This window comes from Zonotrichia albicollis, chromosome 33 (assembly GCF_047830755.1).
Source record: "Zonotrichia albicollis isolate bZonAlb1 chromosome 33, bZonAlb1.hap1, whole genome shotgun sequence".
Taxonomy (NCBI): Eukaryota; Metazoa; Chordata; class Aves; order Passeriformes; family Passerellidae; genus Zonotrichia; species Zonotrichia albicollis.
The window spans coordinates 276,820-299,554 of NC_133851.1; the positions used below are offsets into that span (position 1 = coordinate 276,820).

General features: G+C 70.3%; 4 protein-coding genes across 9 annotated transcripts in view; 1 reads left to right on the forward strand and 3 right to left on the reverse strand.

The window, feature by feature from the left end:
• MAP3K12 (mitogen-activated protein kinase kinase kinase 12) overlaps positions 1–9,324 on the reverse strand; it is a 10,712-nt gene extending 1,388 nt beyond the window's left edge. Inside the window, exons 1-13 of one of the 4 annotated variants that reach the window (XM_074530856.1) lie at positions 8,937–9,324; positions 7,391–7,722; positions 6,175–6,358; positions 5,277–5,468; positions 4,583–4,741; positions 3,926–4,084; positions 3,594–3,702; positions 3,248–3,357; positions 2,721–2,837; positions 2,252–2,389; positions 1,357–1,795; positions 1,074–1,177; positions 747–954 (exon numbers count right to left, since the gene is read on the reverse strand). In XM_074530856.1, the coding sequence (XP_074386957.1) occupies positions 747–954; positions 1,074–1,177; positions 1,357–1,795; positions 2,252–2,389; positions 2,721–2,837; positions 3,248–3,357; positions 3,594–3,702; positions 3,926–4,084; positions 4,583–4,741; positions 5,277–5,468; positions 6,175–6,358; positions 7,391–7,718 (2,247 nt within the window). In that variant the 5' untranslated portion in view covers positions 7,719–7,722; positions 8,937–9,324. Of the gene's footprint in view, positions 1–746; positions 1,000–1,073; positions 1,178–1,356; positions 1,796–2,251; positions 2,390–2,720; positions 2,838–3,247; positions 3,358–3,593; positions 3,703–3,925; positions 4,085–4,582; positions 4,742–5,276; positions 5,469–6,174; positions 6,359–7,390; positions 7,723–8,936 lie in introns of all 4 variants that reach the window. The other 3 variants (XM_074530859.1, XM_074530854.1, XM_074530855.1) reach the window with 3 other exon arrangements.
• On the forward strand, positions 8,101–14,956 carry TARBP2 (TARBP2 subunit of RISC loading complex). 3 transcript variants are annotated; one of them, XM_074530878.1, is made up of 9 exons: positions 8,101–8,246; positions 11,228–11,397; positions 11,625–11,724; positions 12,065–12,148; positions 12,247–12,319; positions 13,031–13,148; positions 13,222–13,349; positions 13,820–14,009; positions 14,674–14,956. In XM_074530878.1, exons 2-9 carry the CDS (start codon positions 11,238–11,240, stop codon positions 14,829–14,831), a joined length of 1,011 nt encoding a protein of 336 aa, XP_074386979.1. In that variant the 5' UTR covers positions 8,101–8,246; positions 11,228–11,237; the 3' UTR covers positions 14,832–14,956. The 3 variants fall into 3 exon arrangements, with proteins under 3 accessions (XP_074386979.1, XP_074386980.1, XP_074386978.1); XM_074530877.1 differs by lacking the exon at positions 8,101–8,246 and adding an exon at positions 10,146–10,543 and having other exon boundaries at positions 14,674–14,954; XM_074530879.1 differs by lacking the exons at positions 8,101–8,246; positions 12,065–12,148 and adding an exon at positions 10,145–10,543 and having other exon boundaries at positions 14,674–14,954.
• Positions 14,957–15,405: 449 nt separating this feature from the next.
• LOC141726242 (uncharacterized) lies at positions 15,406–16,470 on the reverse strand. The gene is made up of 2 exons (XM_074530880.1): positions 15,834–16,470; positions 15,406–15,590 (listed from the first exon to the last, which is right to left on the reverse strand). The coding sequence occupies exons 1-2, from the start codon at positions 16,466–16,468 to the stop codon at positions 15,473–15,475; spliced, it is 753 nt and encodes a 250-aa protein (XP_074386981.1). The 5' UTR covers positions 16,469–16,470; the 3' UTR covers positions 15,406–15,472.
• Positions 16,471–19,405: 2,935 nt separating this feature from the next.
• Positions 19,406–22,735, reverse strand: part of LOC141726239 (cyclic AMP-dependent transcription factor ATF-7-like) — a 51,217-nt gene continuing 47,887 nt past the window's right edge. The window contains exon 12 of the mRNA XM_074530861.1: positions 19,406–20,648. Coding sequence (XP_074386962.1) covers positions 20,437–20,648 — 212 coding nt within the window. The 3' untranslated portion in view covers positions 19,406–20,436. The remainder of the gene's footprint in view (positions 20,649–22,735) is intronic.

Below are 22,735 nucleotides of genomic sequence, written 5' to 3' on the forward strand. Positions count from 1 at the left end.
GGGACCTCCAACCCAACCCACGGGGGCCATGCCTGGGGACAGGGACCCCCGACCCACCCACGGGGGCCATGCCTGGGGGCGGGGACCCCCGACCCACCCACGGGGCCATGCCTGGGGGCGGGGACCCCCGACCCAACCCACGGGGGCCATACTTGGGACAGGGACCCCCAACCCACGGGGGCCATTGCTGGGGACAGGGACCCCCGACCCACCCACGGGGCCATTGCTGGGGACAGGGACCCCCGACCCACCCATGGGGGCCATTGCTGGGGACAGGGACCCCCGACCCACCCACGGGGGCCATGCCTGGGGACAGGGACCCCCAACCCCCCCACGGGGCCACACCTGGGGACAGGGACCCCCAACCCCCCCACGGGGGCCATTGCTGGGAGGCCCTACAGCCCCCCTTCCCTGTGCCAATCCCACCCCATAGGGGCCATTCCGGGGCAAACAGGGACCCCCCACCCTTCCCTTTGGCACCCCACTGTGGGGGCTTGGGGACCCCCACCCCATGGGCACCATTCCTGGGGCCCTGTGGACCCCCTTCCCCTTGCCAACCCCATCTGGGGGCTCAGGGAACCCCCACCCCATGGGGATCATTCTTGAGGGACAGGGACCCCTTTCCCAATCCCACCCCGTGGAGTCCATTCTTGGTGGGCCTGTGGACCCCCTCCCTTTGCCAACCCCACCTGGGGGGCTCGGCGGACCCCCACTCCCCGGCGCCCATCCCTGGGTGGGGGTCTCACCTTGGTGGGGCTGAGCCCCCCGTGCCGGCGGCCGGGCCCGTCGGGCGGGGCCGCGTCCAGCGGGATCTCGGAGCCCTGGGACAGCAGATCCTCGGAGCGGTCATCGGGGCGCTCGTCCGTGTTGGTGCTGCCCACGTCGGGGGTGGCGCTGTGCGACGGCTCGCTCGTGTGGCCCTCGTCGCCGTCGCCGTCCGAGAAGTTCTCGGAGCTGAAGGTGGACAGCGACTGGCGCTTGCTCATCCCCGGGGGCCACCTGGGCAGGGGCGAGGGGGTGAGCGCGGGGGGCTCCAGCGAGGGGGGTGTGCCCGGGCCGGGGGTCGCACCCACCTCTGCCGCAGCGGCAGCTCCACCTCGCTGTCCACCTCGCCCTCCTCTTCCTCCGACGAGACCCCCCGCTTCTGGGGGCGCAGGGAGGGGGTCCTGGGGTCCTCCTGAGGCCCCTCGGGAAGGACCCCCGGTTCTGACCCGCCCCCCACCCCGCCAGGGACCCGGCAGAGATGCGGGGAACACTGGCGCCCCCTCCCCCGAGGATCCATCCCCCCTCCCGCTTTGGGTCGGCCCTGGGGTCCCCTCGCCCCCCCCAAAAGGGCCGCGGGGTCGGGGGTCTCACCTGCCCGCGGGTGACGGCCGCCCGGTAGAGCAGGGCCGCGGGGGTCAGGTGCTGCCCGGCCGCGCCTTTGCCCCCCCGGCCGGCGCCGCTCTCCCGCTCGGGCTCCCCGGGCGTGGGGGGCTGCGCCGGGGGCGAGCCCTGGCTGCCCGAGGCGCCCTCGGGCCCCGCGTCGGGCTCGGCGGCCGGGGGCGCGCCCGCGGCCTCCAGGGTGCCCCCGAGGATGTCGGGGCTGGCGGCGGCGGCGGGGGGGCCCCGCGGGGTCCCGGCCTCGGGCCCCGGCTCCGCGCAGCCCCCCCGCGGCCCCGCCTTGCGGTGGCGGCCCTTGGCGCGGCGGCTGCGCCCGGGGGACGGGGGGCCCTTGGGACACCCCGGCAGCGCCACCTGCGCCATGGCCGCGTCCAGCTTGGGCAGCAGCACCTCCGGCTTCAGGATGTCGGGGCTGGCACGGGAGGGACAGGGGCGAGGCTGTGGGAGGGGATCCGGCGCCGCCACAGCCCCGAAGAGACCCCTCCCGCCCCGGGACACCGGGGTCCGCAGCACCGGAGCTCCCCCAAAGACCGGAACCCCCCGCGCCCCACTCCCCAAATGCACACCCGGAGCATTTCTCCCCTCAAGAACCCAGACACCCCCAGTCCCCTCAACGACCCCAAATCCAGATTTCCCAACATCTGCACACCCAGAGCATCTGCCCCCTCCCCAAAGAGCCCAGACACCCCCACCCCAAAGAACGCCGTCCTCCCAGTCCCCTCAACGACCCCACAGCCAGGTCCCCAGACACCCCCCCTGCTGGACCCACACGCCCCCCAGCCCAAATCCCCGGCACCCCCATTTACCCCCATCTCCCCCCGCCCCAAACGCCCCAAGGTGCCCCCCGAGGGACCCCCGGCCCCCTCACCGCTTGCCGTGGGGCGAGAGCTTCTGGGGCACGTTTCGCTTCTTGATGAGGGTCTCGACGGCGTTGCCGTGCAGGAGCCCCCGCGGCACCCGCGGCTTGAAGAGCCCGGGGTAGCGCTTCTCCAGCGCCTGCTCCCGCCTGCACGGGCCACGCGTGGGCACCCGCGCCCCTGCCCGGGGCAAGCGGGGTCCGGGGGGCGGCCATGGCCGGGGGGGAGCGGCCATGGGGGGGACAAAGGGATGGCCATGGCGAGGGAGTGACCGTGGGATGGGCACAGAGGGTGTGGGGGTGCTGTTTGGGGGTGTCATTTGTGGAGGGTTGTCATTGGGGGTGTCATTTCAGGGATTCTGTTTGGGGGTGCTCTTTGGGAGGAGTGAAGTTTGGGGGTGTTATTTAGGGGAGTTTCTGTTTGGGGGTGTTATTTGTGGGGCGGCTGTTCGGGGGTGCTGTTCGGGCGCTGCCCACCCACCTGAGCAGCTCCTTCTCCTTGAGCTCCAGCTGCAGCATGAGGGCGCTCAGCTCCATGTACAGGTTGTTGGCGCGCTCCAGTTTCCGCTCGTAGTGCTCCCGGATGTCCAGCGCGTGCCTGGGGACACGGGTGGCGTCAGCACCGCGCGGGGGACGGGGACAGCAGGGACGGGGACAGCGGGGACGGGGACAGCAGGGACAGGGACAGCGGGGACGGGGATAGCGGGGACGGGGACAGCGGGGACGGGGACAGCGGGGAAGGGGACAGCGGGGACAGCGGGGACAGCGGGGACGGGGACAGCGGGGACGGGGACAGCGGGGACGGGGACAGCCGGGACAGGGACAGCGGGGACAGGGACAGCGGGGACGGGGACAGCGGGGACGGGGACAGCGGGGACGGGGACAGCGGGGACGGGGACAGCCGGGACAGGGACAGCGGGGACAGGGACAGCGACCGCCGCCCCCCCCGTGCCCCGCCAGCCCCTGCTGCCCCCCGGTCCCTTCCCAGCGCTCCCAGCACGGCCGCACCGCAGCTCCTCGCGCCGGCGGTTGATCAGCTCCTCCTCCAGCCGGTGCAGGCACGTCCCCTCCGACTTGATCTTCTCGAAGTGCAGCTTCACCTCCTCCCGCCACTCGGCCTGCGGCACAGGGACAGCGCCGCCGTGACACCGGGCTGCGGCCACACCGGGCTGCGGCCACACCGGGCTGCGGCCACACCGGGCTGCGGCCACAGCGGCCTCTGGCCACCCCAGGCTCCGGCCACCCTGTGCTCTGTCCACCCTGTGCCCTGTCCACCCCCGCCCATCCAGGGCTGCGGGCACTGCGGGCACTGCCCAGCCGGAGGAAGGGGGTCCTGGGCGGCCGGGGTCGGTACCTGGGATTTGAAGTAGGTCTCCTGCGGGGTGGAGAGGACGTCGGCCGAGGCGATGTCGAGGTGCAGCAGGATCTGGCGGAAGGACGGGCGGTTCCGGGGTTTGCTGTTCCTGGGGGAGGACGCGGCTCTCAGGGGGGCTGGGGGGTCTCGGGGGGTTCAGGGAGCGCTGAAGGTTTTGGGGACGAGGGGCAGAGAGGGGGGCACAGGACACAGGGGGGGCACCAACACAGCCAGGGGTCCCCCCTGCCCTGCCCACCCTGTCTGTGGCGGGGTCCCCCGTGGCTCGGGTGCCCACAGCGGTGCCCAGGGCGGCCCTCGGGGTGGGCACTCACCAGCACTGGCGCAGCAGCACCTTGAAGCCGTCGGGGCAGCTGGAGGGCACGGGCAGGTGCAGGCTGTTGCTGCCCACGCCCCAGATGATGGCCGACGAGTCCACGTCCTTGTAGGGGATCTCGCCCGTCAGCAGCTCCCACAGCACCACCCCGAAGGACCTGTGGGCACCCACGGAGGCCTCCTGCTGTCCCCTCACCTCTTCCCCCTCTGGTGTCCCCACTCCTGCAGTCCCTGATGTCCCCTGGCCCTGCCACGTCACTCCCATTGTCCCAATCTCTGTCCCCCCATGTCCTTGGCATCCCCACAATGTCTCCTGTCCCCTCTGCCTGCCGCTGCAGTGTCCCCAGTGCCAGCACATCTGGCAGTGTCCCCGGTGTCCCTCAGTGTCCCCGGTGTCCCTCAGCCTCAGTGTCCCCGGTGTCCCTCAGTGTTCCCGGTGTCCCCACTGTCCCTCAGTGTCCCTGGTGTCCCCAGTGTCCCCACTGTCCCTCAGTGTCCCCGGTGTCCCTCAGTGTCCCCAGTGTCCCCGGTGTCCCTCAGTGTCCCTGGTGTCCCCAGTGTCCCCGGTGTCCCTCAGCCTCAGTGTCCCCACTGTCCCTCAGTGTCCCCGGTGTCCCCATTGTCCCTCAGTGTCCCCGGTGTCCCCGTGGCCTCACCAGATGTCCACCTTCTCGGAGACGGGCTCGTTGCGGATCACCTCAGGGGCCATCCAGGCCACGGTGCCGGCGAAGGACATCTTGGTGCTCTTGTCAATGAGCTCCTTGGAGGTGCCGAAGTCCGAGATCTTCACCACGTCGTCGTAGGTGATGAGCATGCTGGGGACACGCGCTCAGCGCCACGCCAATGACACGCCAATGACACGCCAACGGCACGGGCACGGCACCGCCGCGGGCATGCAACTGCTGCGGGCACCAGCGGGTCACGGCACGGCGGGGACGGGCAGGGCAGGGCCAGCGGTGACACGGGCAGGGACAGTGGTGACATGGGCAGGGGACAGTGGTGACATGGGCAGGGGACAGTGGTGACATGGACAGGGGACAGCACTGACACAGACACAGAATGGGACAACGGCCACACGGACACGGCACTGGCGTGGGAAACCAATCAGACGGAACAATGCCACCACCATGGACATGGCACCAGCATGGATGTGATTCCAAAACGGACATGGCACTACCATGGGCACAATGCCAGCACGGACACTGCCCTGCCATGGGACACCACCGAGGACAGGGCACCACCAAGGGCGCGGCTCTGTCCCTGCCAGCACCGCTGTGCCAGGCACCCACCCCATGCACAGCCCCACGCCCGGGGGTCCCCGGGCTGCCCCCTTCCCTGTGCCCGGCTCACTTGGGCGATTTGAGGTCGCGGTGGATGATCTTGTGCAGGTGCAGGTAGTTCATGCCGCCGGCGATGCCCATGGACCAGTCGACCAGCAGCGAGGGGGTGACCTTGCGGCCGGCGCGCAGCACCTCGTAGAGCTGACCCTGGGCGCAGAACTCCATGATGATGCAGTAACAGGGGGCCTGGGTGCACACGCCCCTGCGGGCACAGCGCCGCCTCAGCGCCACCTCAGCGCCCGCGGGGCCACCGGGGCCACCGGGGCCACCGGGGACACCCAGCACGGGGCCCTGGGCCGCGGCGGCCGTGACCTCTGTGGCCGTGCCCATGCTGGGCACCGTGTCCATGCTGTGTCCATTCCATGGCCATGCCATGCCTGTGCCATGTGCATTCCATGTCCATTCCATGTCCATGCCATGTCCATGCTGTGCCCGTTGTGTCCATGCTGTGTCCATGCCATGTGCATTCCATGTCCATGCTGTGTCCATTCCATGCCCGTTCCATGTCTGTGCCATGTCCATTCCAAGCCCATTCCATGTCCATGCTGTGCCCATGCCGTGCTCATTCCATGTCCATGCCATATCCATGCTGTGCCCATGCTGTGCCCATGCCATGTCCATGCTGTGCCCATGCTGTGCCCATTCCATGCCATGTCCATTCTGTGTCCATGCCATGTCCATCGCACATCCATTCCATGCCCATTCCATGCCCGTGCCGTGCCCATGCTGTGCTCATGCCATGCCCATGCCATGCCCATGTTCTAGCGTGCTCCATGCCCCATGCCATGCCCATGTCCCATTCCTGCAGTGTCCCCCTGCCCATGCTGTCCCCTGCCCATGCTGCCCCCGTGCCGCGGTGCCCCCTGCCCATGCTGTCCCCGTGCCGCGGTGCCAGCAGCCCCTCTCACTTGAAGGTGATGATGTTGGGGTGCTTGAGCTTGCGCAGGTGTTTGATGTCGGTCTCCTTGAGGTCCCGCACCTTCTTCACGGCCACCTCCTCGCCGTGGAAGCGGCCCAGGAACACGGCGCCCTGCGCCCCGCTGCCCACCCACTGCAGGTCCAGGATCTCCTCGAACGGCACCTCCCAGGGGTCTGCGGGCACGGGGGGCAGGCACGCCTGGCTCAGCAGGACCCCCGCCATGGCACCCATGGCTCAGCAGGACCCCCGCAGGACCCCCGCACCCACAACCATGGCACCCACAGCCATGGCATCACACTCAGCCCATGGCACCCACAGCCATGGCACCCCCACCATGGCACCCACGGCTCAGCAGGACCCTCACCATGGCACCCACAGCCATGGCACCCACAGCCATGGCACCCCCACCATGGCATCACACAGCCATGGCACCCACAGCCATGGCATCACACTCAGCCCATGGCACCCACAGCCATGGCACCCCCACCATGGCACCCACAGCTCAGCAGGACCCTCACCATGGCACCCACAGCCATGGCACCCACAGCCATGGCATCACACTCAGCCCATGGCACCCACAACCATGGCACCCCCACCATGGCACCCCCGACTCAGCAGGACCCTCACCACGGCACCCACAGCCATGGCACCCACAGCCATGGCATCACACTCAGCCCATGGCACCCACAGCCCATGGCACCCACAGCCATGGCACCCACAGCCATGGCACCTACGGCTCAGCACATGGCACCCACAGCCATGACACCCACAGCCCCCTGGGACCCCCACACCATGGCACCCACGGCTCAGCAGGACCCCCACCATGGCACCCACAGCCATGGCACCCCCACCATGGCACCCACGGCTCAGCAGGACCCCCACCATGGCACCCACAGCCATGGCATCACACTCAGCCCATGGCACCCACAGCCATGGCACCCACAACTCAGCAGGACCCCCACCATGGCACCCCCACCATGGCACCCAGAGCCCCCTGGCACCCCCAGCCCTGGCTTTGCCCCCCTCTCCCCTGCTTTTGCCCTTCACCCCCTCTTTTCTCCTCACACCCTCCCTTACCCCCTTGCACCCTGCTTTGCAGCTCCTTTGCCGCCTCACCCCCGTCTGCCCCTTTCCCCCGTTCTTTCCCCGTTTACCCCGTGCCCCCGGTGCCCCCCTGCCCTCCCGGTGCCCCGGTGCCCGCTCACCCTCGGGCGGGTGCTTGTGCTCGGCCGCGTACGCTTTGCCGATCATGGTCCACACGGGCTTGAGGCAGCCGAAGAGCCCCTCGAGGAAGCCGCCCCCGGCCTGGCAGCGCAGGTGGGCGGCGTCGGCCGCCAGCGGCCCCGCGGCCTCGGGGCCGAGCTCGGCGCCCCGGGCGCCCCCGCGGCGGGGCCAGGCCTCGGGGGGCGCGCTGGGCGCCGGCAGCACATCCCGGAGCACGCACTGCGTGGGGGTCAGCTCCTGCTCGGGGGTCCCGTCCGACGGCAGCGCCAGCGACGGCGACGGGGTGCGGGTCTCGTGCAGGCAGGCCATGGGGCTGGGGGCGAGCGGTCAGCGGGGATGGAGACCCCCAAACTGGGGCGCGGGGTCAGCGGGGATGGGGCAGGCAGGCCATGGGGCTGGGGGCGAGCGGTCAAAGGGACACCCCCACACCAGGGCGAGCGGTCAGCGGGGCACCCCAGAATTGGAGCGAGCGGTCAGCGGGGCCCTGGGGACCCCCGGCAGTGGCGGTGACCCCCACACGCGTGTGACCCCCCCGTGCCCACGGGACCCCCAAACACGCGTGTGACCCCTCTGCCCCTCCCCGCCGGGTCAGCCCCGGGCACGCTCGGGGTAAACTGAGGCACGAGGGGTCCCCGGGGGGGAGGGAGGGGGAAAGACGGTCGCCATGGCAACAGCGCGGCCGGCGATGATGTCATCACTGGAATTGGGGGGGTTGGGGCGGGGGAGGGGCCGAGCGTCACCCCGAGGGACCCGCGGGGGAGGGGGCGCCTCCCGCCCCTCCAGGTGTCGCGCGTGTCCCCCCGCGGTGACATCACGTCACACGGTGACGTCATCCCGGTAAGGGATGGGGCCTCCCCCCCTCCCCACCCCCGGGGAAACTGAGGCAGGAGCGGGGGGGCGCGACCCGGGGGGGGCCGGGACAGAGCGGGGGGGGGGCGGCCCTGGCGACAGGCGACAGCGCCGGGCCCGTGTCGCGACAGCGCAGCGCGGGAGGAGGGAGCGGGGGCGGAACAGCGCCCCCGCCGGCGCGTCATGTCGGGACATGGCGCCCTGTCGCGACATGGAGGGGGTGACAGGGGCAGAGGGGGGGCGGGGGGCACGCGCGTGCACAGGGGGGTTGCGCGCTCCAGGGGAACCCGCGGGCACGCGCAGGGCCCGACGGGCGCGCGCACACGCACCTGCCGCCGACTGCACGCGGGCGTGCAAGGGGTCACGAGCGCGCGCACGGCCGGGGGGGGATGGGAATGGGGGGGGTCAGGCGCGTGCACGCGCGCGTGCAAGGGGGGGTCACGCGCGTGCAAGAGGCCGCGCGCATCCCCTCCCCCCCCGGCCCCCCTGCCCCCCCGCGCCCAGGGGGGAGGGGAGGGGAGGGCGCGGCCCCCCCGGGCCTGGGGGGTCCCGGTGATTCAGGGGGGGGCCCCGAGCCCCCCCCGAGCCCCCCCGGCCCCGCCGCCCCCTCCCCATCCCGGCGCATCCCGGCCCTGCCCCCTCCCCATCCCGCGCATCCCCCCCGAGCGGTGCCGGTACCTGGGGGGGCTCCGGGCCCTGCCCGGGGGCGCCGCTGCTGCCGGGGGGTCCCGGCGGGTCCCGGGGCCGGGGGGGGCCCGGCGCTGCCGGTGCTGCGGGGCTGGGCCCGGCGGGCGGGGCCGGTACCGGGGCCGGGGCCGCGGTCGGGGCGAGCGGCGAGAACGGCCCCGCCCGACGGGAACGGCCCCGCCCCGGCCCCGCCCCGCGCACCGGAGAGACCGGCACGGGCACCGGGAGCCCCCCCGGCTGCGCCCCGGGACCGCGATGCTGCACCGGGACCCCGCCGGTACCGCCCCGGGAACCGCCGCAGCGGAGAGACCGGCACCGGGACCCGTATACTGCACCGGGACCCGGATACCGAACCGGGACCCGGATACCGAACCGGGACCCAGATACCGAACTGGGACCCAGATACCGAACTGGGACCTAGATACCGAACCGGGACCCGGATACCGAACCGGGACCCGGATAGAGACCGGCACCGGGACCCGGATACTGCACCGGGACCCGGATACCGAACCGGGACCCGGATACCGAACTGGGACCTAGATACCGAACCGGGACCCGGATACCGAACCGGGACCCGGATAGAGACCGGCACCGGGACCCGGATACTGCACCGGGACCCCGATACCACACCCGGAGTGACCGACACTGGGACCCCGGTACCGCACCGGAACCCAGATACTGCACGGGACCCGGTTACCGCATCGGGACCCCCGCTCTGACACTGGCACCGCTCCCGGGCCTGCACCGGCACCTCCGGGCGTCAGCAGCGGGACTCCAGCCCCGGCCCTGCCGGTGCCGCCGTGACCCCGCCGGTACCGGCACCGGGCCCAGAGCGCACGGGGCATGGGGGCCATCCCAGTGCTCCCAGTGCGGGGTCCCAGTGCTCCCAGTGCCAGCCCCGTGCTCCCAGTGCGGGGTCCCTCCATCGCCAGCGCTCCCGGTGTGATCTCAGCGCTCCCACTGTGACCAGTGCCACCTCTGCCCCACTGTCCCCATTGTCCCCATGTCCCAACTGTCCCCCATGGTCCTCCTTGTCCCCATTATCCCCCACTGTCTCCACTGTTCGCACTGTCCCCATTGTCCCTCATCTACCCACTGTCCCCATTATCCCCCATTACCCCCATTACCCCCATTATTCCCCACAGTCCCCATTGCCCCCATTATCCCCCACTGCCCCCACTGTCCCCATTACCTCCACTGGCCCCATAATCACCCATTACCCCCATTATTCCCCACTGTCTCCACTGTCCCTCACTGTCCCCATTACCCCCACTGTCCCCATTGTCCCCTGACCCCTCCTGGGGGAAACTGAGGCACGGCCCCCTTCCCGCCCCTCCAGCACCACGTGACCCCGCTTCCCGCCTCCTCCGCCCTCCCGCCCTCCCCTTGGCGCGGGGGATTATGGGAAGCGTAGTCCTCCGGCGGGCTGACGGGGGCTGCGCGCGCTGCGGGCGGACTACAGTTCCCATCGCCCCCGGCGCGGCGCGGCGCTCCCGTGATGCCGCGCGCCCCCTGGCGGCGCGGGCGGCGGCCGGAGCGGCGGGGATGAGCGAGGAGGGGGCGGGCGGGGCCCGGCGGAGCGGCGGCGCCTTCCCCAGGTACCGGGACCCCCGGGGCTGCCCGGGGCCCTGCGGCACCGCCGGCACCGCCGGGGCCCTCCGGGGCTGCCCGGCACCGCCCGGGACCCCGCGCTGGTGGCGGCGGGCGGGGGGCGGCGGCGGCCTAGGCCGGGTTCGGGCGGGGAGGGGCGGGGAGGGACGGGGAGGGGAGAGGGATGGGGGTACAGGGCTGTGCCGGCGGTGTGGCACTGCCATCCCTGTCCCCGTGTCCCCGCGGTGTGTGGCACTGCCATCCCTGTCCCCATGTCCCCGCGGTGTGTGGCACTGCCATCCCTATCCCCGTGTCCCCGCTGTGTGTGGCACTGCCGTCCTATCCCCGTGTCCCCGCGGTGTGTGGCACTGCCATCCTATCCCCGTGTCCCCGCTGTGTGTGGCACTGCCATCCCTGTCCCCGCGGTGTGTGGCACTGCCATCCCTGCCCGTGTCCCGGCCGTGCCACGCGCGTGTCCCAGCTGGCAGTGCCACACCCCCACGCCGTGCCGGGGTTCCATCCCTGTCGCTGTGTCCCCAGGCTGGGTGGCAGTGCCACCGCTTCCCCTCCCACCGCTGGGGCTCCATCCCCGGTGGTCCCCGGGTCACCACATCACGCACAAGTGGCACTCTGTGGCAGTGCCACCCCTGTCCCCGTCCCTGTCCCGCCCTGACGGTGTCGGTGTCCCGCAGCCTGGAGCAGATGGTGGCGGCCAGCCCCGGCAAGACGCCCATCAGCCTCCTGCAGGAGTATGGCACTCGCCTAGGCCGCACCCCGGGCTACGACCTGCTCAAGGCCGAGGGCCAGGCCCACCAGCCCAACTTCACCTTCCGCGTCACGCTCGGGGACATCAGCTGCACCGGTGGGACCCCCGGGACCCCTGGGGAGCCCCCACAGCCACCCTGGGCCCCCCCATCCCTGCTGTCCCCTCGGGGACATCACCAGTGGGACCCCCTGGGCCCCCCTGTCCCTGCTGTCCCTGTGGGGACATCACTGCCGCTGTGGGACCCCGAACCTCCCAGGGCCCCTCGGTGTCCCCTGGTGTCCCCTGAGTGTCCCTGCTGTCCCTGACGTGCCCGTGTCCCCCAGGGCAGGGTCCCAGCAAGAAGGCGGCCAAGCACAAGGCGGCCGAGGTGGCCCTGAGGCTGCTCAGAGGGGGGGGGGCCATGCTGGAGCCCCTGGAGCACAGGTGGGGCTGGGGGGGACTGGGGGGGCTGGGGGTACCCGGGTTTGGGGGGCTCTGGGGGGGTGGGTACCCAAAGGGGGCTGGGGGATCCTGTGGGATGTGAGGGCTCTGCTGGGCTTGGGGGGGTCTGGGGGCTCCCAGGGCAGGCTGGGGGTCTCGGGGTGGTCTGGGGGTTATGGGGGGGTCTGAGGAATTTGGGGTTCCGGGAGGTCTGGGGGCTCCCAGGGGAGTTTGGGGGTCCCTGGAGGGCTCTGGGCAGTCTGGCGGTGCCTGGGGGGTTCTGGGGGGGTCTGGGGGTCCCCGCAATGGCTGTGGGGGAGTCTCTGACCCCTGCCCCCCCCAGCTCTCCGTTCCCCCCGGAGCCCCCCGCAGCGCCCGGCCCCGCCGCGCCCCCCCCGGCCCCCGCCGCGCCCCCGCCCTCGCCCAGGTAAGGGGGTCATGTGTCCCCACACCCCCCCAGTGCCCCCTGACCCCGCTGTGCCCCCCATGGGCCGTGGGTGCCCCCTGACCCCGCTGTGCCCACAGGGGCCCCCCCCTGGAGATGAAGACGCCGGTGTCCCCCCCCCAGGCCGAGTGTAACCCCGTGGGGGCTCTGCAGGTGGGTGCCACCCCCGGGAGGGGACACCGGGGACACCACAGGGGACACCAACCTGCCCTGGCGGGGGGGGGGACACGGCCCTGGGGGGGAACCTCACCCATTGTAGGGTGGGGGGACACGATGGGGTTTGGGGGCGCTTGGTCCTTTTTGGGACATTGTTCCTGTTGTGGGGACAGTCACCTCCTCCTGGGGACAGTCACCTCCATTTTGGGGCTGCTCATCCCCATTTGGGGACAATCATTCCCATTTTGGGGCTGATTATCCCCATTTGGGGACAAACATTCCCATTTTGGGGCTGATTATCCCCATTTGGGGACAGTTACCTACATTTAGGGGCTGCTCATCCCCATTTGGGGACAGTTATTCCTGCTTTGGGTGGGTTATCCCTCTTTTGGGGACAGTTATGCCTGTTTGGGGCTGATTATCCCCGTTTTGAGGACAATTATCCCCTTTTGGGGCCATTATCCCCATTTTGGGGCCAGTTATCCCCGTTTTGGGGCCATTATCCCCATTTCAGGGCCAGTTATCCCCGCTTTGGGGCCATTATCCCCGTTTTGGGGCCATTATCCCCGTTTTGGGACCATTATCCCCGTTTTGGGGCCGGTTATCCCCATTTCGGGGCCGGCTGTCTCAGGTTACCCCGCCGGTGGTGGCTCCGGGCTGTCCCTCGTGGCCGTGTCCCCGTGTCCCCATGTCCCCGTGTCCCCTCAGGAGCTGGTGGTGCAGAAGGGCTGGCGCCTGCCCGAGTACACGGTGACGCAGGAGTCGGGGCCGGCGCACCGCAAGGAGTTCACCATGACGTGCCGGGTGGAGCGCTTCGTGGAGATCGGTGAGGGCCGGGCGGGGGTCCCAGGGGTCCCGGGCAGGGCTCCGGGGTCCCGGCTCACCCCCGGCCCCTCCAGGCAGCGGCACCTCCAAGAAGCTGGCCAAGCGCAACGCGGCCGCCAAGATGCTGGTGAGGATCCACAACGTGCCCATGGAGCCGCGCGACGGCAGCGAGGCCGAGGGCGAGGAGGACCAGTTCAACATGGTACTGGGGGCACGGGGGGGACACGGGCACCCAGAGACACCCTGGGTCCCCCAGAGACACCCAGAGCCACCCAGAGGCACCCAGAGCCATCCAGAGCCACCCTGGGTCACCCAGAGCCACCCAGAGCCACCCTGGGTCACCCAGAGACACCCTGGGTCACCCCAAGTCACCCAGAGTCATCCAGAGACACCCTGGGTCACCCAGAGCCACCCAGAGTCACCCAGAGTCACCCAGAGACACCCTGGGTCACCCAGAGCCACCCAGAGCCATCCAGAGCCACCCTGGGTCACCCCAAGTCACCCAGACCCACCCAGAGTTCCCCAGAGCCCCCCCGAGTCCCCTCTGCCCCCCTGCTCCAGGCCATGGGGAGGGCACCCCCTGGGTTTGGGGTTGTGGGTGGTTCTGGGGGTGTCCCCGGGGGGTTCCCACACCTCGGGCAGCTCCCCGAGCCCCCCGTGCCCCCTGCCCAGACGTGCCCGCGGCTGGAGGGGCTGCGGGGCCGCGCCCCCGGCTGCACGTGGGACTCGCTGCGCAACTCGGCGGGCGAGAAGCTGGGCCAGCTGCGGAGCCGGGGCGGCAGCGCCACGCCGGGGGGCGCCTGCGCGCTGCTGCAGGAGCTCTCGGAGGAGCAGAGCTTTGCCATCAGCTACCTGGACATCGGTGAGCCCCTGTGCGCTCCAGCCCTGCCCTGTGCCCCTCCAGCCCTGTGCCCCTCCTGCCCTGTGCCCCTCCAGCCCTGCCCTGTGCCCCTCCAGCCCTGCCCGGTGCCCTCCAGCCCTGCCCTGTGCCCCTCCAGCCCTGCCCTGTGCCCCTTCAGCCCTGCCCGGTGCTCTCCAGCCCTGCCCTGTGCCCTCCAGCCCAGCCCTGTGCCCCTTCAGCCCTGCCCGGTGCCCCTCCAGCCCTGCCCTGTGCGCTCCAGCCCTGCCCGGTGCCCTCCAGCCCTGTGCCCCTCCAGCCCTGCCCTGTGCCCCTCCAGCCCTGTGCGCTCCAGCCCTGCCTGGTGCCCCTCCAGCCCTGTGCCCCTCCAGCCCTGCCCTGTGCCCCTGCACCCCTGCCCGGTGCCCTCCAGCCCTGCCCTGTGCCCTCAAGCCCTGCCCTGTGCCCCTCCAGCCCTGTGCCCTCCAGCCCTGCCCTGTGCCCTGTGCCCCTCTAGCCTTGCCCGGTGCCCCTCCAGCCCTGCCCTGTGCCCTGTGCCCCTCCAGCCCAGCCCGGTGCTCTCCAGCCCTGCCCTGTGCCCCTCCAGCCCTGTGCCCCTCCAGCCCTGCCCTGTGCCCCTCCAGCCCCGGTGGTGCCCGGGGCCGTGGGTGACCCGCTGTGCCCCCAGACGCGCTGAGCCTCAGCGGGCTGCACCAGTGCCTGGTGGAGCTCTCCACGCAGCCGACCACGGTGTGCCACGGCACAGCCCCATCCCGCGACGGCGCCCGCGCCCAGGCGGCCCGGAACGCGCTGCAGTACCTGCGCATCATGGCCGGGGGCAAGTGAGCCCCGCCGGGGCCAGGGGGCCCTGCCCGGGCAAGGGAGCGCTGCCCGGGGCAAGGGAGCCACTTCCGGGGCAAGGGAGCGCTGCCCGGGGCAAGGGAGCCACTCCTGGGGCAAGGGAGCCACTCCTGGGGCAAGGGAGCGCTGCCCGGGGGCAGTCGAGCCCTGCCCGGGGCAGTCGAGCCCCCCGGGCCCGGGCACAGCCCCCGGAGCCGCCCCCGGGCAGCGCTCGGACCCCCGGACTCGGCCCCACCCGCGGCCACCGCCCCGACCCCGCTGCGGGTGCACGGACAGACAGACAGACAGACAGACAGACGGACCTCAGGGCCCGGGGCCCCCCTCCGTCCTGGCCTCCCGTCCTGGAGGGTCCCGGGTGCCATCGGCCCCCCAGAATAAAGCTGGGGGGGTTTGTACGCCCCGTGTCGGTGTCTGCTTGGGGCCGGGGAGCGGGGCAGAAACAGAGCGAGGGCTCGGGTGGGGCACAGATCCTTTATTGGGGTGCAGACGGAGCCCCCAGGGCTCGGGTGGGGGCACAGATCCTTTATTGGGGCGCGGACGGGGCCCCCAGGGCTCGGGTGGGGCACAGATCCTTTATTGGGGCGCGGACGGAGCCCCCGAGGGGCCGGGCCGGGGTCGGGTCGGGCTCAGCGGCGGCGGCCGAAGCGCTGCGGGGTCGCCATGGTCCAGAACGGGGCCGCCGGGGGGTCCCGGCTGCGGGGGCTGAGCCGGGCCTGGGGACCCCCCTGCAGCCCCCAGCCCCACCTGCCGGGGGACACGGCACCGTTCATCCGCACCGGGGACGCGATGGGGACGGACAGAGGGGCGGGGATGGACGGACGGACGGATGGGGATGGGCTGAACACGGACACGAGACGGGGACCCCATCCCCGCACCACCGACCCTTCTCCGGCCCCCCAAGCCCCCCCGGTCCCTCCCCACCTCCCGCTGTCCCCAGACCCCGTCCCCGCCCCCCGGACCCCCCGGCCCGGCCCCGTCCCCGCTCACCTCGGCCGGGGGGCGCCGGGGGCGCGGCCGGGGCGCCGCAGGGACCGGAGCAGCGCTCCCAGGGCGGCGGCGGCGGCGGGGGGCGGCCCCGGAGGCGGGGGAGCCGCGGGGCTCACGGCGGCCCTGGAACCGCGCGGCGACCCCAGCCCCGAGCACCCCCCACAAACCGGAGCCGGCGGCGCGGCCGGGCCGGGGCTCACCGGGGCCGGGCCGGGGGTCCCGGGACAGGCGCGGGCGGAGCGCGGGGTCCCCGCCAGCAGCAGCAGCAGCAGCAGCGGGAGCAGCACAGGGCACCCCGCCATCGCCATCGCCCCCGCCCCGCCGCCGCCGCCGCCTCTTATAGCCGGGCCGGGCCGGGCCGGGGGTCCCGGGGGAGCGGGGGGCGGCGGGAGCGGCCCGGGCCCCGCCGCCGTTAATGAAACCCATTTAGCAGCCGCGACAGCCGCCGCCGGGGACGGACGGACGGATGGATGGATGGGATGGATGGATGGGCGGACAGGGGAGCCCCGCACCTCCCGCCCCGCCCGGGCTCCGCAACCGGCACCGCCGGGGCTGCGGAGCGAGACCCCCGGGACCCCCGACCTGCCGGGACCCCCTGAGACGGGGGCGCCTCCCCTGCTCCCCACCAAACCCATCACCCCCAGACCGGGACCCCTCCCCTGTTCCCCAACCAGCCCAGACCGGGACCCCTCCCCGGTTCCCCACCACCCTCAGACCGGGACCCCTCTCCGGTTCCCCACCAACCCCCGACTCCTCCCCGGTCCCCCCGCGCCCCCCACCCTCGGCCCGGTCTCGCTGCCGCCCCCCGGTGGCCGCTGCGCGCTCCTGCAGCCCCCACGGCGCGGCCGCGGCTCCGCCGACCCCAAACCAGCCGAAATCGCCCCAAAAAAGGCACCCGAGGGCGCCCCGGGGCACTGCGGTGTCCCCGCAAGCAGCTCCCCCGCGGAGGGGTGGCAGTCCCATGCCGTCCCGGGTCCAGCCGGTGTCACCCTCGGTCCGGTGCCACCCACACCGCGAACCCCGGGGACACCAGGGGTGTCCGTGGGACAGAGTGACCTCAGGGTGTCCGTGCGACAGAGTGACCCCAGGGTGTCCGTGGGACAGAGTGACCCCGGGGTGTCCGTGGGACAGAGTGAGTGACCCCGGGGTGTCCGTGGGACAGAGTGACCCCGGGGTGTCCGTGGGACAGAGTGACCTCAGGGTGTCCGTGGGACAGAGTGACCCCGGGGTGTCCGTGGGACAGAGTGAGTGACCCCAGGGTGTCCCCAGCCCGCCCCCCACAAAGGGCAGCAGCAGCCGGCGGCTCCTGGGTAATATTTAATGTTATATTTGCAGCATAAATAAAAGGCACGTTACATGTTTGGTATGACACGGCCGAGGGCGGGCAGGCTGGGAGCGCCCCCGGTGCCCCCGCGGGGCTGTGAGGACCCGCTCACAGGAGCCGGGCGGGCCGGGGGTCCCTCGGGGGCGCCGGGGGTCGCGGCAGACCCGCGGCGGCCGCTCTACGATACATGGGTGCGTATACGCGTCGATATGGACTGATAAGATACTACACAGGTACTCGGGGTCCTTTTTGGCTTCTTCCATTATTGATCGTCAAAGCTCGTGGCACAAAGCAGCTGGGGGGGGGTGGGGGGCGCGCCCGGGACCCTCCTGCCCTGTCCCTTCCGCACCTCCCGGGCTCGTTCTGGGGCCAACAGAGCCGGAACGGGTCCAGGAGCCCCAAAACGTCACAATTCCCACCCGGGCCAAGGATCCCGGACCAAACCCCGGGGCGGGGGGAAGCGGGACCGACTCTTCCCGATCCGCGAGGATCTGGAGGCTGAAGAGGGAGGAGGAGGAGGAGGAGGGAGGGAGGAGCAGCTGCCCCGCCGTGGGGCTCCCCGGGGCCTGCAGCCCGTTCCTGTTCCGTAACCCCGGTAAAATCCACAAACCCCGAACCCCGCAGCCGATCCCGCCCCGGCCCGGAGCCCTTGGGAGCCCCCGGAGTCCCGCGGGTCGCGGCAGGGAGGGACAGGAGCGGGGACAGGAGCGGGGACAGGAGCGGGGACAGGGGGACACAGGAGGACACAGGAGGACACGGGAGGACACGGGAGGACACCGGAGGAAGGCTCCGTCCCCCGGAGTCCCGGGCAGAGCAAAGCGCGGGCGCCCGACGCTGCCGCCCCCGGGAGGAATCGGCTCGGAGCAGAATCGGGGGGGTTGCCCCAAAAGCGGTCCCAAAGCGAGGAGGGGCCGCTGCTTTTGGGGTAAAACACACGGGGAACGGGCACGGGAAGCTCCAACGCCGCGAGTGACCCAGGCACAGCCGAACCCGGACTCCGCTCGTTCCCGCCTGTCCCTGAGCCCCTTCGGCGCTTTCCTTTTCCGGGATTTGCAGAATTCTCAAGGCACTGGCGTGGGGGTGTGGGGAGGGGGAGCTGCTCCCGCCCCCCATCCCAGGAGGGGCTGGGGGAGCTGCTGCCCAAAACCCGCTCCCCAGAACGGCCCCGAGCCCTCCCGGCCGCGCCCTGCGGCACCAAGAGCCCGGTGGGGACGGGCAGTGCTGGGGCTGGGCTTCGGGAACAGCTTTAGGGGGGAAAGGGCTCTGGGGGATCTGTGGGACCCCAACGAGAGACCCCCGAGGCTGCAGCAGGAGAGGGGCTGCGATGAGCAGGAGGAGAAAGGGGAGAGCAGGAGCAGCAACACAAACCCCGCCGGACCCGGCCCCGGGCGAGGCACAGCGGGCAGGGAGGGAGGGCAGAAGCTGAATTCCGGGAAAACCCCAAACCTCAGCACTTCCCATCAGCGCCGGGATCCCAGGCCCTGCTCAGCCCCGGCTTTGGGTTGCGCTGTCCCTGGGAACCTTCCAAGTGCGGAGGAACCGACCAAAATCACCCGGACCAACCAACCAACCAACGTGGCTGCAAAGTGGCGAGTGCGACCTGAGGGGGGCTCGGCTGAGGAGGGACCGAGGGGCAGCGATTCCAGGGGCTGGAGCGGGGCCATGGACCGGGACAGGATTCCATCCGCACCCCAGAACCACGCGGGGCCCTTCCCATTCCCATTCCCATTCCCATTCCCATTCCCCATTCCCCATTCCCCATTCCCATTCCCCATTCCTCACTATTTCCCATTCCCCATTCCTCACTATTTCCCATTCCCATTCCCATTCCCATTCCCCATTCCTCACTATTTCCCATTCCCATTCCCATTCCCCATTCCCCATTCCTCACTATTTCCCATTCCCATTCCCCATTCCTCACTATTTCCCATTCCCCACTCCCCATTCCTCATTATTTCCCATTCCCATTCCCATTCCCATTCCCATTCCCATTCCCATTCCCATTCCCCATTCCTCACTATTTCCCATTCCCCACTCCCCATTCCCCATTCACTCCCCATTCCCCATTCCTCATTATTTCCCATTCCTCATTCCTCATTTCTTATTCCCATTCATTCCCCATTCCCATCCCCATCTCCCATTCCCCATAATTCCCCATTCCCCATAATCCCCCATTGCCCATAATCCCCCATTCCCATCCCCATTCCCATTCCCGTTATCTCCCATTCCCCGTTATCTCCCATTCCCCATTATCTCCCATCCCCATCTCCCATTCCCCGTTATCTCCCATTCCCCGTTATCTCCCATTCCCCGCTCCATCTGCAGCACCTGCGGAAGCTCTGGAGCCCCCCAGGCACAGAGGGGACAGAGCCCCGTGCCCCCCCCGCAGGACAAGGACCCGACCCCAGCTCCTGCCCCTCCTTTGTCTGCTCCGGCCGGGCAGTGACCGAGGCTCGGCCCCAAACCCCGGCCCGTTCCCGCTCCCTCCCTCGGGACAATCCAATCCCATCGTTTAAGGCCATTTCTGAGGGCATCGGGGTCCCTGAGGGGCAGCAGCTCCCGGGGCTGGGTTTGCCCAGGGCTGGGTTTGCCCTGGGAGGAGCCCTCGGTGCCAGAGCTCAGAGCTCCGGGAGGCTCCTGGTGAAGGTGCAACCGTCTGGGGAGTGGGGACAAGCCTGGGATCAGCCCGGGGACAGCAGGGAGTGTCACCGGAGTGTCACAGCCCCCAGCCCGGGGACAGCAGGGAGTGTCACAGCCCCCTGCAGCACACGGGGACAGCACACGGGGACAGCAGGCAGTGTCACCGGAGTGTCACAGCCCCCAGCCCGGGGACAGGGCCACCACCGGGGCTCCCCACATTTAGTGTTTGCCACAGGAGCCCCGAACCCGCCCTGCCCGGGGGCTCCGTCGAGGGGAAAGCGCCAGAGCCGCCCTTAAACCAAACCAGAACAGCAAGAACGAAACCCCAGAAGGGACAGGGAATGTCCTGGGACCCCCAGAACAGAACCCGGCCGGGAGAGGGAAGGCTGTGTGCCCCAGAACCACAGACAGGACAGGGAGGGTCCCGTGCCCCCATCACACACCCCCGGACAGGACAGGGAAGGCCCTGGGGCCCTCAGAACAGACCCCGGGCAGGAGGGAAGGTCCCGGTGCCCCACGAACACGCTCCACAGGGGACAGGGAGGTCCCGCCGGTGCTCACAACGCTCCAGAAGGGAAGGGAGGGCCCGGCGCCCCGCGGGCTGTGCTCAGTCCATGCAGGTGCCCCCGGGCCGGGCCATCATCTGCCGGCAGAGTGTCCCTGTGGGGCCATGATGACGGGCGAGGCCGCGGGCACGGCCAGCTCTGTCCTTTGCCCGGCCATGTGGGCCAGCACCGAGCTGGCCACGGCCTCGGCGGCCGAGCGGAGCCCGTTGGGGGCGGCCGAGGCCGAGCTGTGCTGGATGACGGGCGCGGGCGAGCCCGAGGGCTCCGAGCTCTCCTTGGGGCTCTCTGCGGGACAGGAGCGCGACAGAGCGGGTCAGGGACGGGGGCAGCACCGGGGGCAACGGGGATGGGCTGGGAATGGGGCTGGTTTGGGAACGGGGCTGGTTTGGGTGGGAATGGGGCTGGTCTGGGTTTGGGAATGGGAATGGGGCTGGTTTGGGAACGGGGCTGGGCTGGGAACGGGGCTGGTCTGGGTTTGGGAATGGGAATGGGGCTGGTCTGGGTTTGGGAATGGGGCTGGTTTGGGAACGGGGCTGGTTTGGGAATGGGGCTGGTCTGGGTTTGGGAATGGGGCTGGTCTGGGAATGGGAACGGGGCTGGTCTGGGTTTGGGAATGGGGCTGGTCTGGGTTTGGGAATGGGGCTGGTTTGGGAACGGGGCTGGTTTGGGTTTGGGAACGGGGCCGGTCTGGGTTTGGGAATGGGAACGGGGCTGGTCTGGGTTTGGGAACGGGGCTGGTCTGGGTTTGGGAATGGGAACGGGGCTGGTCTGGGTTTGGGAATGGGAATGGGGCCGGTCTGGGTTTGGGAATGGGGCTGGTCTGGGTTTGGGAATGGGAACGGGGCTGGTCTGGGTTTGGGAATGGGAACGGGGCCTGTCTGGGTTTGGGAATGGGGCTGGTCTGGGTTTGGGAATGGGAACGGGGCTGGTCTGGGTTTGGGAATGGGAACGGGGCCGGTCTGGGTTTGGGAATGGGAACGGGGCCTGTCTGGGTTTGGGAACGGGGCTGGCCCCGAGGGGGATCAGGAGCAGCAGGAACGCGCTGGGCACTCCAGCCTGCAACAGCGAGAAGCCAAGCCCAGGGCACGTGGAGCCCCCTGCCCACGGCCCGCTGGCACCGCTGCCCCCTCCCCAGACCCTGCTGACCCTCCCCGGCTCCAGCGCAGCTTCCCCACGAGGGCAGCCCCGGCACAGCCGCCCTCCCACGCTCAACCCCAGCCCATCCAGCCCTCATTAACAGGAGTTAATGAATTTCCCCCAGGTCCTGGAGCCGAGGCTGAGCAGCCCCTTCCCCACCTGCCAGCGGGAGCAGATGCCCTGGGGCTGCGATTTGGGGGGGTTTTATCCCTAAATCACCTGCTCTGCTCTTTACTGCTCCCCCGCCATGGAAATCAATCAGAGCCCATCACAAGGCGTTGCCTGCTCGGGTTTTGGGGAATTTGCAGCCCCAGACAAAGGCAGAGCCTCCTTCCCTTTGTTCCTCGGGAATTTGGGGAATTTGGCAGAGCTCAGAGCTCCTGAGCCTGGGGATGGCCTGGGAGCCCTCGGGTACCCCAGAGGCGCCGGCAGGAAAATCCATCTCCTTTTGCAGGGGCAAACAAGGGCACAGCTGGGCACAGGAAACCCCGATAAAATCCCACAACCCCAGAACTCTGCACCCAGAGGCGCCGGCAGGAAAATCCATCTCCCTTTCAAGGACCAAACAAGGGCACAGGTGGGCACAGGAAACCCCGATAAAATCCCACAACCCCAGAACTCTGCACCCAGAGGCGCCGGCAGGAAAATCCATCTCCCTTTCAAGGACCAAACAAGGGCACAGGTGGGCACAGGAAACCCCGATAAAATCCCACAACCCCAGGGCTCTGCACCCAGAGGTGCCAGCAGGAAAATCCATCTCCCTTTGCAGGGGCAAACAAGGGCACAGCTGGGATGTTTCTGGCACAGGGAACCCCAATACAATCCGTGTGGGGCTCAGCCCGTCCCCGCCTGCACCCCGAGAGTGCAGACCCACAACGCAGCTCCCAATGAAGCCCCGAGCAGCTGCAATCCCCCCCGGGCCCGGGCTCTGTGCGGGACCTGCCTGGCCACAAACCCCGGCCATGAACGGGGCACAGGGGAGGGGAGGATCTCATTCCCAGCCTGCAGATGCGCGATGAATTCCTGCTGCTGCTGAGGGCAATTGGGACGAGCAGGGAGAAGCAGGACTTTGGGGATTTGGGGACACCTGAGGGGCTCGGAGCCACCCAGGGATTACAGTGGCTGTGCCAGGATGCTCCAGCACATCCCTGTGCCCCAGCAGGCAGGGGGAAAGGCACAGCCCTGAACACCGAATTTCACATTTTTAGGTATTTTTTCCAGGGATTACAGTGGCT

Coding starts and splice junctions, on each gene's coding strand:
- LOC141726242 (XM_074530880.1), bottom strand. CDS start 16,468: ATGGGTTTGGTGGGGAGCAGGGGAGGCGCCCCCGTCTCAGGGGGTCCC. Junction 15,591..15,833: donor CCCGGCGCCCCCCGGCCGAG/GTGAGCGGGGAC, acceptor GTCCCCCGGCAG/GTGGGGCTGGGGGCTGCAGG.
- TARBP2 (XM_074530877.1), top strand. CDS start 10,347: ATGGGAAGCGTAGTCCTCCGGCGGGCTGACGGGGGCTGCGCGCGCTGC. Junction 12,149..12,246: donor GCGCCCCCGCCCTCGCCCAG/GTAAGGGGGTCA, acceptor CTGTGCCCACAG/GGGCCCCCCCCTGGAGATGA. Junction 12,320..13,030: donor ACCCCGTGGGGGCTCTGCAG/GTGGGTGCCACC, acceptor GTGTCCCCTCAG/GAGCTGGTGGTGCAGAAGGG.